The 15,462-nt window shown below is 36.0% G+C and overlaps 1 protein-coding gene across 1 annotated transcript; it reads left to right on the top strand.

Annotated features, from left to right (window-relative positions):
- The first annotated feature begins 11,041 nt into the window (after positions 1 to 11,041).
- LOC125139543 (antigen WC1.1-like) lies at positions 11,042 to 12,802 on the top strand. Its single transcript, XM_047803829.1, has 4 exons — positions 11,042 to 11,401; positions 11,771 to 12,085; positions 12,307 to 12,612; positions 12,696 to 12,802. The coding sequence occupies exons 1-4, from the start codon at positions 11,272 to 11,274 to the stop codon at positions 12,800 to 12,802; spliced, it is 858 nt and encodes a 285-aa protein (XP_047659785.1). The 5' UTR covers positions 11,042 to 11,271.
- Positions 12,803 to 15,462: the final 2,660 nt, after the last annotated feature.

Here is a 15,462-nt window from a genome sequence, read left to right as displayed (position 1 = left end):
ACACACACACACACACACACACACACACACACACACACACACACACACACAAACACACACACACACACAGTATCAGTACACACATGCACACACACACACACACAGTATCAGTATACACACACAGTGAGTATCAGTACACACACACACAGCTCTGCCCCCTGCCGGAGACTTTTGTACTTGAGGTACTACTAAATATCCTGCACCCTTTGATCGAAGATCGACTGTGGCATGTGACCATTAAGTGCTTTATAGGTTAGTAATAGTATTTTATAATCAAAGTGAAACCAATCTAGCAGCACTAAGAGATTTTTTGTAGCTATGAAAAAAGCCATTGCTTTCCTTCCATGCTAATCGAAATACTGATAATTTAGTTTGAGGCCATTTATGTTCTAATTTCCTAGCTGATTGTTTTACAATTTTGTGTGTTGTCATTATACCAAGGTGCAAATTTTCTCTCTCTAATTACTTTCCTTTTAAGTGGAGCTACAATACTTGTAATACAAACTGGTTTGGTTTGACCCATGTTTCTGTTAAACACAGAACACTAAACTTCTGATCTGTAATCATCTCATTATCCATAAGAGCTTTAGATACAAGAGATCTTATATTTATCAGTCCTAGCTTCAGATCGAAGGTGCCTCTCTCTCTCTCTCTCTCTCTCTCTCTCTCTCTCTCTCTCTCTCTCTCTCTCTCTCTCTCCTTCTCTTTCTCTCTCTCTCTCTCTCTTTGTCTCTCTCTCTCTCTCTCTCTCTCTCTCTCTCTCTCTCTCTCTCTCTCTTAGCACAGCAGCACAAATATTCAGTATTTTCATAAATATATATTCATAAATATTCATTAAAAATATTCAGAAGTTGTGTTTGTATTCAGAAAAACTTCTATAATTAATCATATCTATAACTTAATAATACTATAGTAAAATTATGAGTTATTATTATTATTATTATTATTATTATTATTATTATTATTATTATTATTAATAATAATAATAATAATAATAATAATAATAATAATAATAATAGTAAAAAAAAATAATAATACAGCAGCATCCTAACAGCGCCCCCATTAGGTCATGTGAGAGAAAATATTTCACTAAACAGAAATCTCAGTTTGTAAATCCTTTACTGCCATCTTGTGGATACAAACTTGTAATGCTCTTAATAAAACTTATTATTAAATAATCATTTAAAATTATTAAATTTATAATCCTGAAGTCCAGAGTAAATGTGGCTTAATTTAAACATTTAATTGGAAATTAAAAATTCTAGAATATATCAAACGTTATGTAATATTACTTAAAATTCTTTATGTATTTTTTTAAAACAATCAATTAAATAAAAGTTATTTTATAATATAATGAGATGATGTGATTTAAGTGACTTTTGTAGTGATGAATCTGTGTTCAGTGTCATTATAGAACATCTCAGGCAGTAAAAATGAATAAATATTTATATACTGATCAGAAGGATGAGAGTTCAAATCTCAGCACCACCCTGAGCTCGGCCCTAAACCCTCAAAAACTCAACTGTATAAAATCTTAATCTTAATGAATAAACGCCAACAGACAAACACACACACACACACACACACACACACACACACACACACACACACACACACACACACACACACACACAGCTGCTCTCTCCTAACTCTTTGATATACAGATTTTTAGAAATGCACACAGGTATAAAGTGTTTAGGATCAAGTAATTAACACACTTCTATAATCACTCATATCTGTAACTTTGTAATATTAGAAGTTGTATCTATAATAATAATAATAATAATAATAATAATAATAATAATAATACAGCAGCATCCTAACAGTGCCCCCAGCAGGTCATGTGAGAGAAAATATTTCACTAAACTGAAATCACAGTTTGAAAAGTCTTTACTGCCATCTTGTGGATACAAAATTGTAATGCTCTTAATAAAACTTAGTAAAATAATCATTTAAAATGATTAATATTTCTAATCCTGAAGCCTGGTGTACATGTATGTTTACTGAGAAAAACAAAGCCAGAAAGTCAGATTCAGATATAAACGGTCACAGTCGTAAAAATAGCAGCAGAACAAACAGTGCAGTCTTAACACTGTCTAAGGAGCATTCACCCTGCAGTCCACAGCAACGAAATGCTCACAAGCAGATGTGCTAAAATAAAAAAGTTAATAAAATCAGTCAAAGACACCACCCCAATAATGCTCAAAGGACTAGATATAAATACCCCGAAGTAGAGCACCAAACACACGGGTTCAGTTACTCACAGCTTTATCCGTGATCAATAAACTGCAAATGTGCAGGCGACCTAGAGCACACACAACCTGGAGTGAAGGACAGCCTGTACCCAACAGCAATGTCGTACCAATCGGGACCATAAACTGGCTATAAACAAATACACACTTAAATAGTGCACAGACGCTAGCAGTAACGTTAGCCAAACAGCTAGATCCATACCTCCCGCGAGCTGCGCACACACACCCACACACAATGATTGTATGAGAGGTACCCAGGTGACATACACTATGCCTTAAATACACCCAGAGCGGCAGCCAATAGGTGGCTCATAGAGTGTTTGGTGAACTGGGATGTCTGGATGTTGTCTCCTTACCACCATCACAAGTCACTCGGGTTTACAGACCGTGGAGTGGTGAGACACTTTACATCCCAGGAAGTCCTCATGTCTGTGTCACCTTCTGGCTCTAGTCTTTTAGTTATGATGTCATAGTGAGTCTTGATGGAGTCCCTGTCTGGACTTCACACATAATTGACATTGTCCTGGTTACAATCATACCTAACTATTTGTCTGTGTGTGTGTGTGTGTGTGTGTGTGTGTGTGTGTGTGTGTACTGATACACTGTGTGTGTGTGTGTGTGTTAGATTAAATTCCAATTTGATCTAATGTTGAATAAATATAAGAAGTTCTTGCTACACGTTCAAAGGATGAGAGAATGAGAGTTTATATGTATTTTAATACAAATGGGGCATTATGTGATCAGCGGAGGGAGATTTGTGTAGCCTCCATCATCCTGTATGTCTCAGAGGAGGTGATGAGCTGAAGACTCTGTGTGCTGTGGTCCGTGTTAGTGTTTCGTGTCATGTATGTGTTTAGTGTTTAACACATTGTTTAGACTTTGTGTATGTGTTATGATTGTATTTACTCTGTTAAAAAACCTCCTGCTTGCTTTGTGCAATTTAAATGGATGAAAGTTAAACATGGTTTTATTGTAGAACATCCCTCAGATGGACTGATGTAGTAATGCACACAAGACATGTCCAGTTGCAGCACAGAGTTATTTCCAATACTAAGTTTTTTCTCTTTGCTATCGTCCCTTTGGGTATAACATGGATATTATGGTACTCTGGATAAGGATTATTGTGTATTATTGCACTACATCATTAAATCTATTTGTGTATGTTCTCCAGGTGAACTTTCCTGAACCCAGAGATAAAATCAGCATTGTTTGTTTTCTGTTTTTTTGTTTGTTTCAGTAATTAATGTGTGACCTAATAATAAATGTGTTAAACTGAATCAGTTTGGTGTCATTCTGTAATGCAGTCACAGCTCTTACTGGTTCTTAGTCTCGAGACATGTCATTACTAGCTGAAATCGATCCTCTGCCTGCTCACGCCACCATACGCTGGTGACTGCATGAATAACCAACTAAATCAACCAAAATAAACCAAAATGTTCATCAAAAATATTTATTTATTATTCTTTTAGTATTTAAGTTATGGTTAATTATGTTACCAAATATAACACAACTTAAATAATTAAACTTGAATAAGCCCAATAAATGTAAATTGTACATTTATTAAGGACTTTGTTTTAAAGCTGTCTAATAATTAATACTTTGGGAGATTTGTTTAAGTGTAATATCACTCCTAAAACCAGTTTATCTCATCAATAGCATAGAATAATTTATTGTCATTGTACAATGAAATGAAGGCTCACATTTAAAAGGAGCACACGTTCTAATTCTAATTAAAGCAATACCACGACTGAGATGCCCTTGAGCAAGGCACCGAACCCCAAACTGCTTCCTGGTGTTTTGTTACTGATAGTTTGTTATTGTGTGTGGGCACGTGTGTGTCATTGTGTGCGTGTGTGTGTTATTGTGTGCGTGTGTGTGTGTTATTGTGTGCAGTTTTCAGATTACAGAACAATATGACGTAGACCTCCAGGGAGCTCCTACAGGAATCTGGTTAAAATATGGCACTGATGTCAGTAACAAAGTCTTTAACTCTAATGTAAATACAGAGAACAAGATTGAAGGTGAAATTATAGGAGATCTCCTCATGAAGAACTGCACCACCTTCTTCTACAACATCAGTGAGAGTGACAGAGGAATATATTACTTTAGATTAGATTAGATTCAACGTTATTAGAGGCTACGGAAAGTTTAAAAAACACTTATAGACCATCAGCATCAGTAAGAGTTCAAGGTGAGTACTGCAGCAGTGTGTGTATACACACACACACACACACACACACACACACACACACACACACTCACTCACACACACACTCACTCACACACACAACCATTGTGTAAAGTGGGAGTGACAGTTAAAGACTGAGTGACTATAAACACCAGATATTTAAATTCAGATTTATAAACGTGAATTATATTTATTTATATACAGCCTGGCAAAAAAATCACCACCTTAATTTTAAATAGAAATTAATTAATTGAACATGAATGAATGAATTAAAAGAATGAAACAGGTAAGAGCTTTCCACTGAATTATTACTGCAGTGATTAATATGTTTCAGCTGCTAACAGGTTATTTAATACGAACTGAAGCCGTGAGCAGCTTCTCATTTCTTAAACCACCAAGTGGGAAGTCAGATCCTGTGCTCATGGGAAAGACATTACTCTGTTTCAGAAGGGGCAAATTATTGGCCTGCGTCAAGCAAGGAAAAGGGCAAAGGAGCTGAAACTACTAACCCTGGGTCCAGAAACCCTGGAAGCTTTGTGGAGAAACATCTTCCAAGTGGTCAGAAAAAAGGATGGATTATGATAAGAAATCACTTCAACTTTTGGTGAAATTAAATGATAAAAAAACAACAGTAGAACTTAATTGTGTTACATGTTAAGTGTTAATTGTGTTAAGTGCTGAAGTCACCAATGCATTTTTTGGTGCATTAAAACCCCTGAATTTTCATTACACAACTAAGTAAGCTACATTTTTCACCATGTAACTGAAATATTCACTTTTTGTTACACAATTCAGGAAACTATGAAATAAAGTAAATACAGCTTGTGGTTTTAAACCTGACAGAGTGGTAGAAAAAAAACACATATAATCATTATTTATTTATTTATTTTTAGACAACTCTTTATACCTCAAAAATGTTAAATGCTATTTTGTCAAGTGCAAAATTTCATACAACTGTATACATGTATGGTTAACTTTACATACAATTTAATAATAATTGTAATACTTTAAATAATATAATGATATTTAAAGGATGTTTCTTTAAACTAATCTGCTGAACATTATAATTTAGAGTAAATACAAAAAATGAAAAATATTAGAAATGTTACATAAAATAGTTTGTGTAGATTTCCAGGACAAATACAGCAGATTCTCCAACATACATAGTAAAACTTACCTGTTAATGTCCTTATAAAAATACACTAATTGTACTGGAGTTTCTACAAATTTAATGTTTTAATGTAGAAATTATTTATTAAATACTTATGAAAGGTGCTTAGATTATTTAGATTATCTACTGTAGGTATAAATATTTTTCTAACCAACAACACATTTTTTTGCCATCATTTTACTGTAATGATGTAATGAATCAGGAAGTTTCCAGGAAATGTTTAACCCTTGTATTGTCCTCCTATACAAATTAGGAGCGCTGAGTCAAATTGACCTTGTCTGTTTTGACTGCTTATAAAAAATGAAGTATATATGATAGCCTTTTAATTTTTTTAGTCTAACTTGTTTCCAACATATTAACATATATTTTACAAATATATATTCGGTATAATAAACCTTATTTATTTACAAAAATGCCTCATTTTTTAGTAAAAAACAAACAAACAGTAATTTTGAATTATTATCACTATAGAGGCACAAAAGTTGATGCACAATTTCAGACTGGTATTTTTCAATGGCAGGAGATTGTTTTGAAACCATTTTGACCATTTTTAATTTAATCTATTTTGCCCACCTTATGTCATCTGATCAACCAACAACAGGCTACACACACACACACACTCACACACACACACACACACACACACACACACACACACACACACACACACTCACACACACACACACACACTCACTCACACACACACACACACACACATATATACACACACACACACACACACACACACTCACACAAACACACTCACTCACACACACACAGACACACACACACACTCACACACTCACACACACACACACACACACTCACACACACACACACACACACACACACACACACACACACACACACACACACACACACAAAAACACACACTCAAAAACATGCCATAATTTCATGTGAATAAAACTTTGTTTACCTCTGCTCTGTTTTTTATTTTACTTAATTTATGAACGATAAACCTTATGAAATTTTGCCATGTTTTGAATAAAATAAGCAGAAATTATTAAATATTATTTTGGATAACAGCTGACAGATAAATGTCAAACATTACTCAGCATATCTCCAGGTCAAAGACATTACTCAGCATATCTCCAAGCCAAAGCTGACTGATGCAACTAAATTCATAAATAAAAGAGGAAACAAATATGATTTGAATATGAAAACACAATGTGTGTGTGTGTGTGTGTGTGTGTGTGTGTGTGTAAGTATATGTGTGTGTGTGTGTGTAAAGATTGTTGGTAGAGGAGGAAGAGAGGAGAAGATATTGTCCCCAGCTGTACAAATGCATATAACAAGTGTGAAGTATTTACAAATGAGTAGCTTTTGTTTTTTCTGCAAGGCCTAATGAATTGCTATGCCCAGTGCTTGTGTGTGTGTGTGTGTGTGTGTGTGTGTGTGTGTGTGTGTGTGTGTGTGTGTGTGTGTGTGTAAATGTGGCCGGGTCAAAATGACCCAAGCGGAACAAAAATGCGTAGTTTATATTGTTCTGAATACATAGTTCAACGAAAATAGACAAAATTAATTTTGCTTGCAAAGTTCATAATTTGGAACAATCCTGCTAAATTTCTGTCAAATATGTGGAAGAAAACCCAAGTTGTGACACATTAAATTCTTCCGGCCGGGTCAAACAGACCCAGGGACAATATGAAGGTTAAAGTAATTGTACAGAACAAATGCTAAAGACGTTTTTCTGATAAAGAGACTTTTACAGAGAAGCTCAGATGAATCCATCTAAATGTCTGATCACTTGAAAACATGCTTCTCTTCAAAATTCTACATAATTTGCTTTGTTCTATAAATGTTTCTCAAGTCACCACAAAACAGAAGAGAAAGTATTTCACCAGGTCGTGTGCAGGTCATGATGAACATTGTTCTCTTTTTTATCAGTTACTACACAAAATACTGCAAATGTAGATTGTTGCAGATTCTCTGTGCCTCTATATTCTCTAATATCTACAACATACACAACTTATATTTAATTTAACTACATTATAGATAACTGTTGTTACAGCTCAGTAATATTTATTACTATTGTGTATTAATTAACATATTTATACTATAATCTCTGTGTGTTTATTTTCTGTTCAGTTGTAGATGTTACGAACTTTTACGAACATTCCTACGAACTTTTCGTTTTGTAGAAATGACATTATTTACATTGACATTATTTACTGTAAAGTGTCACTATATGAGGATGAGGTTCACATCTTCCTCATATCATCTCAGGGAGTTTTGTCTCACCACCGTCACCTACGGCTTGCTCATCAGGGATAAATATTAATTATATTTTAAACTTTGTCATTTTAATTCTATATTTTTATATATTTGTAAAGCTGTTTGGAGACAATGTCCATTGTTTAAAGGTTTATACTGTTTTCCATTTTTTGATGTAATGTCTCATAAATGCTCTGTAATGTTTATATATTTCTGTCTGTGTGTCTGATCTGAAAGCATCGTTTGATTTTGTGCACAGATTAGATGGTTGATATTGACAGTGTAATGAGTCTTTCTGTGTTCTGACAGTACAGTTTGGATTTATTTATTTGAAAATTGGATTTGGTTTTGTATTTAATATCTGAAAAAATGGGTGAATCCACAAGATGGCAATGAAACACATCCAATGAAAAGTTTTTATTATTATTATTATTGTTGTTGTTGTTATTAATAACAACAACAACAACAACAACAATAATAATAATTATAATAATAATAACAATAATAATGAAACAGATTTTACAACTTACAATATCGCAATATTGAGAATATTAGAAGTTTTATATATATATATATATATATATATATATATATATATATATATATATATATAGTATATATATATATATATACGTATATATATATACGTATATATATATACGTATATATATATACGTATATATATATATACGTATATATATATATATATACTTATATATATATATATATATATATATATATATATATATATATATATATATACGTATATATATATATCAAAAACAAAAGATCTAAAGAACCCCACAATCTCAACCCCAAAAACAAACAAACAAACAAACAAACAAACAAACAAATAAATAAATAAATTAGGAAAAAAAGTTTTCAGAAAGTGTTCCATGCAATTGCAAAAATAAGATTTAACTGAAAAACAGAAAGGATTTAGAGAATAAAAAAGTTCAAAATGAACCAATCAGATTTGATCTCATGTTTAATACTAATTACCTGTGCAAGAAGTTGTGCTGAAGCAACACCATCCTCTCTGCTTCAGAAGTTAGAGTCCAGTGCCATGGCAAGCATTACTCCGAATCATTCTATGGGACTCTGGCCTTCACTGCCTTCCTGCCCATCAGACCTTAAAGGTTTTATTTGCCCATTCCACCACTACAGATTTTGCATGCTGGGTAAAAACACCTACAGGAAGTATTGTATTTGCAGCTCATCAGCTTATAGTTAAAGTTTATTTATCACTACACATCTATCCCCAATGATCAAGCCTGAGGTGACGGTGGTGAGGAAAAACTGCCTGAGATGATAAGAGGAAGAAACTCAAGTTCCAGATGGTTTTGGATAGTTACGGTTTCTGTAAATTGTAAAACTAAATTGTAAACATTAAGGTGTTTACAGAGCGACAAGCTGAAAACAAATGAATGGAATCATGAGATTTATTAAGATCAGTGGATTAAAATATAGGATATAGACATGAGGAGAAATGTAGAATTAATTCTCTTCACACTCCATCACAGTAGGTGGCAGTATGAAGCTATGAAGTTTAAAGTCCACTTTAAGGACAATCTTTAAAAACCATACACATTTATGTATATGTATATTTATGAATATGTATATACATTATTTCTCCATCTATATTTTATATTTTTCTATAGTTTTTTTACACAGTTTTCTTATATAGTTTATACTTTTTATTATTATATTATTTTATTTTTTTTTTGCTTTTTTTAAAAATACTTTTTATTCTTATACCGGACATTTGCATAAAGCAATAAAAATGACTAAAGTGTGAGAAGGTCACTTCCCAGCACTGATATGATTCCTGCAGAGCTAATCAGAGCACCGACAGCTCTGTGGATCAGAGCAGGCAGGCGGTGAAGGTGGTGTAGGGAGAGGAAAGAAGAGTGAGGCTGATGTACTAGGATACAGGCCAGGCTAAGGAGCACAAACCCTCTGTGCCGAGCATCTTACTGCTAATGTACGGTCACTTCAGGACAAAATCTTTTATTCGGCTTCTTTTTATAATTCACCCCGACGCGGCTAATGAGTTAGCAGTCAGTCAGATGACCGCACCGACTGAACAAGGGACTCCGGTAAGAACAGAGGCGGCGCTCTGTGTGTTCACATTCACAATGACTGGTGCACTAATGTCACACTGACTCACACTCATTGTTCTACAACATCTGCTACTCTAACGCACACCTCTGTTACATACAAGCTGTTACATCCACCACCATCAGACGTCACCGTGCTGCTGTTATTACTTACTGTTTAATTAATATCACACAAGCTTCTACTGCACTGATGCTCTACATTTTATTTAGAATTTTGTGGATTTTAGGACTTTATTTTTTACTGGGAATTTTACTGACAAATGTCACTGTTTTTATACAAAGACAATAAAGATTCTGTTCTATTGTATTCTGTTCTGTTCTGTTCTCAGGAACACACACATAAATTCTCTTCAGTTCACATCATGAAAACATTTTCCTCATTTTAATAATAAAGTCTCATATTCAGAGTTAAGCTCATAATGAGGACTTAATACTGAAATGACACACATGGTAACTCCAGACATAAACACTATTCAGGAGTTGTGTTTGTGTTTTTATTTATGGGTTTATATATTATGGGGTAGATTTGTGTGGTTTTGTATATTTTATTCTTTATTAATTATTAATTATTATTTATTAATAATAATAATAAAGCAGTTTCCTAACAGCGCCCCCAGCAGGTCATTTAAGAGAACAAACACATTTCTCTAAACAGAAGTGTGTGTGTGTGTGTAGAAGGGATGTGTAACTGATGTAGTTACAGTGTTTTTATCAGTGTGTGTATCTGCTCTGTGCAGCTGTCAGGAATTAATGCTGTACGACAGCCGAGTGTTTCCTCTCTCTGACATCAGTGTGTGATGTGGTCGACTCTCATCAGAGACAGGAGGCAGAGCTCTGTTCATCAGTCACACACCACAGAGACAGGAGGCGGAGCTCTGTTCATCAGTCACACACCTCAGAGACAGGAGGTGGAGCTCTGTTCATCAGTCACACACCTCAGAGACAGGAGGTGGAGCTCTGTTCATCAGTCACACACCTCAGAGACAGGAGGTGGAGCTCTGTTCATCAGTCACACACCACAGAGATGGGAGGCGGAGCTCTGTTCATCAGTCACACACCACAGAGATGGGAGGCGGAGCTCTGTTCATCAGTCACACACCACAGAGACAGGAGGTGGAGCTCTGTTCATCAGCTCTGACGTTATTTTGATATATATGGAGAAAGTGAAAGATGCCTCATCTGATTTGTTATTGAGGCTGTGTGATGATTTCCTCTCGACTTTCTAATAAGGTAACAGTGAGTGTGATTGGCGGCCGTCTCTCTCCCTCTGTCTGTCTCTCTGTCTGTCTCTCTGTAGGGGGCTGAATGAGGGGATACACTTCTCTCAGTCTCTCTGGGCGAGTGGAGGTGAACACATCGTGTACAGCGAGGAGGGAGATGGAAATCTGTCTGACTTTAATTCTTCTCTCATCCACACTCACACTCACAGCAGCTGGTAAGTTCACACTGATTATTCACACGAAAACATCACACACTTCTCACTTTAACAGTAGGGACCAGTTTTAATCATGACATGAAGAAAGTTTCCTGGAGTGATTGTAACTTTATAAACAATGAAAGTGTTTTATCTTTATAGAATATAAAAAGCTGTACATGAGAGTACACACATCATCCTCAGGGTTTGTTCTGAGGCCTCACTTATAAAATCAGAGAGAGATTAATGTTTAGAGTTTAGACATGATTTACTGTGTGTGTGTGTGTGTGTGTTTGTGTGTGTGTGTGTGTGTGTGTGTGTGTGTATGTGTGTGTGTGTGTGTGTGTGTGTGTGTGTGTGTGTGTGTGTGTGCGTGTGTGTGTAATAAAGATCCCAGCTCCATCAGGCTGGTTGGTTCTGGGGGAGACTGTGCAGGAAGGCTGGAGGTTTTCCACAGCGGCTCGTGGGGGACTGTATGTGATGACTCGTGGGGTATTGAGGATGCTCAGGTGGTGTGCAGACAGCTGCAGTGTGGAGAGGCCCTCAGTAACCACATACCAGCCTGGTTTGGTCCTGGAACTGGGTCCATATGGCTGAATGAGGTGGAGTGTGAGGGGAACGAGAACTCCCTGTGGAACTGCAGATATCAGCTGTGTGAAGAGGGTGAATGTGGACACCATGAGGACGTAGGAGTCGTCTGCTCAGGTACAGTGTGATGACTGACAATAAACCTGTTAGATATGTATATGTTTTATTTCAAAACTGAGGCCCAAAGTTCCTGAAATTCAACATGATAGTAAGGACTTGTTAATAAATGAAATCCATCTTAAATATATTTTTACTTAAAGATAATTTTACACATATTTAACTGTGTGGATAAAACAGGACGTTTTCAAATGAAGTGTAAGTCGTCCATCTCTCACCAGAGTTTAAAGAGATCCGACTCACGAAGGGCTGTGAGGGGAATCTGGAAGTGTTCTACAATGGAACCTGGGGTAATGTGTGTTACAATCAGATGGAAGAGGAGACGGCAAACATGGTGTGTGGAGAGCTGAACTGTGGAAGACGTGGCATTCTGTCATACGCTGAAGCACGAGTAAAATCTGCTCCTAACTGGCTGGATCATGTGAAATGTAGGAAACACGACTCTAATCTGTGGCAGTGTCCATCTTCACCCTGGGGACAGAACAGATGTAATAATCATGATGAAGTGGTTCATATTACCTGCACAGGTGAGTGAATTCAGACTTTTCTGGTTCTGTACATTGTCATAACCTGCATGTGAAAAATTAATGCATTGATTTTATTACTGCAGATGATGGAAAGTCTCCACGTCCACCAGGAAACTGCTCTTTACATCCCTCTCAGAAACACTGCTCAAGTAAGGAGAAGCTTTTAGTCCTGTTCTTCATGTGGATTTGATGGTGACAGAAGAGATTTCCTCTTGTATTTATAAAACCATTTTAAGAGAACTTTAATGTATTTCCTCATAGATCCATCCTGAGGACATCAATCTTTCTCACATTTAATGAAAACCAGTCCATCAGAGATAAAATCAGTAAACAGAAACCAAAGTCTGATCTTACTGCTTCAGATGATTTTATTCAGCAGACAATTAATTTATTTATCACACATCAAAGTTAGCAGCTGGATTTCAGGATGTTTGTAGTTAGTTGGTATAAGATTCTTTTTCAGAACACCACAAAACCTGTTTTTAGTAAACTAGACCATGTTGAGTATAATATAAGGTTAGATGGTCATGGTGTTGTAGTGAGCTGTGTGACTGGAGCTGTTATTCAGTATTGGTGTGTTTCCTCTTGTGCGATGTGTGTGATGTAGAACACTGGTCTCTCAGGCTGAGTGGAGGAAAGGGAAGCTGCTCTGGGAGGTTGGAGGTGTATCATAACTCTACGTGGGGCTCCGTTTGTGATGATCAGTGGAACATCATGAACGCTCAGGTGGTGTGCAGACAGCTGGGCTGTGGGTCGGCGCTGAGTGCTGATAATCGGTTTGGTTCTTTTAAAGGGACATTCTGGCTGAACAGAGTGAAGTGTCGAGGGGATGAGATTCACCTGTGGGACTGTCATCATTCCCTGAAGAAACATACTGACTGCTCTCCTGTTGGAGTCACCTGTGCAGGTCAGAGGGGTGTGCTAACTTTTCAGCTTTCTGTCTCAGTGATAAGACTTGATAACTTTTATTTACAATCTTAGATGTTTGATTGAAATCTCAGACCCTGAACTGTAAACACTGATCAGCATGTCATAAACCTTATTGAGTAACAGTTTATTTTTATTGTGAGACAAAGTGTTTTTCTTTCTGTGAGTATAGACATATCCACTGTGTCCACTGCTACACCCATTACCACCACCACCACCACCACCACCACCAAACCAGGTGTGTATTTGTTTAATATAATATTTATTATTGTTTATTAAGTTCTAAATATTTATGATCACAGCGTCGTATCAAGGTCCTCTTCTGTGTTTTTGACCTCAGTAAGAACTGGACCTCCATCCTTCCCTCCACTGGTTCTCTATGTGTTAGGAACGCTGCTCTTCCTGGCCTTAGTGCTTCTGCTGGTACTGTTTTACCAGAACAGAGTGCTCAGGAAAGGTACCACACTTTCACACATTTTATTATTATATTATTTAAAATATTCTCATTTTATCATTCCTACTGTAAATACATTTTAATATATTATTATCGAGTAATTATTATTATTATTATTATTATTATTATTATTATTATTATTATTATTATTATTATTATTATTATTACTAAAATAATAAAATATACAAAACCACACAAATCTAACCCATAATATTTAAACCCATAAATAAAAACACAAACACAACTCCTGAATAGTGTTTATGTCTGGAGTTACCATGTGTGTCATTTCAGTATTAAGTCCTCATTATGAGCTTAACTCTGAATATGAGACTTTATTATTAAAATGTGGAAAATGTTTTCATGATGTGAACTGAAGTGAAGTCTGAGCCTGAGGCAGTCTATGAGGAGATCAACCACAGATACATGGCTAGATACATGGCTTTAAGCTTCACACAAAGAGGTGAGTGATATGTGGACTGTTCTACATCACACTTACTTCTAGCTGAAATTCACTGCATAAAAATGATCAAATCACTCCATACAAAATACACACCTCAATGTAAACTCAGTGATTAGAGCAATTTTTTCCCCCAAATCCAGTGTGATTTATTTCTTTATGACAAATAAATAAAAATAAGCTCAATGTGTGTGAGAGGAAATGTGCAGTTAGAGTGTATGTGGTGTAGAGACAGCGGTTAGAGTGGTTTATCTGCTGATAAACATCTATTAAAGCTTCTGTTTTAGTGCAGGTGTGTGTGTGTTTTGTGCGTGTGTGTGTGTGTATGTGTGTTTGTTTGTTTGTGTGCCTGCTTTCCTGTACGGGTGCATCATCCCCTCTCTTCCTCTGTATGTGTGTGTGTGTGTGTGGGTGTGTTTTCATATTTTCACATTTATGATGAAAAAAAAAAGTGGTTTGTGTGTGCATGTGTGTGTGTGTGTGTGTGTGTGTGTGTCTGGGGTGTGTGAGTAAAAGACCGTGTGTGTGTGTGTGTGTGTGTGTTTGTGTGTGTATGTGTGAGACTGTGTGTGTACACATTTGTGTGTGTCTGTGTGTGTCTGTAAGAGATAGGGAGTGTGTGTGTATGGGTGTGTGTGTGTCTGAAATATTACCGAAATGTGTAAGTGGAAATGTGTATAGTTCATGTGGGGTAGTGTACTTTTTTATTTTTTGTTTTTTAGGGGTGTGTTTGTGTGTTATGTGTCCATATGCATGTGTGTGTCTGCTTTCCTGGACATGTGCATCCCTTCTCTCTCCCTCTGTTTATGTGTGTGTATGTGTAAGGTGGCGATGGAATGTTTATTACAAATAATCAAAAATGATGCACACTACTGGTTTTGGTCTTTTCAGTCTGCTCTGTGCTCCTGCTAATTCATCTCACCATTGATCCTGTTTCTGCTCTCTGTTTCTGGTTTCGTCTCTGCCTGCCCTGTGATACTTCTGCCTGGTTTTCTGCCTACACTTTATACTG

This window comes from Tachysurus fulvidraco, chromosome 19, assembly GCF_022655615.1.
Source record: "Tachysurus fulvidraco isolate hzauxx_2018 chromosome 19, HZAU_PFXX_2.0, whole genome shotgun sequence".
Classification (NCBI taxonomy): domain Eukaryota; kingdom Metazoa; phylum Chordata; class Actinopteri; order Siluriformes; family Bagridae; genus Tachysurus; species Tachysurus fulvidraco.
Note: the sequence above shows the minus strand (reverse complement) of the source record. Positions and strands in the feature narration are given on the sequence as shown.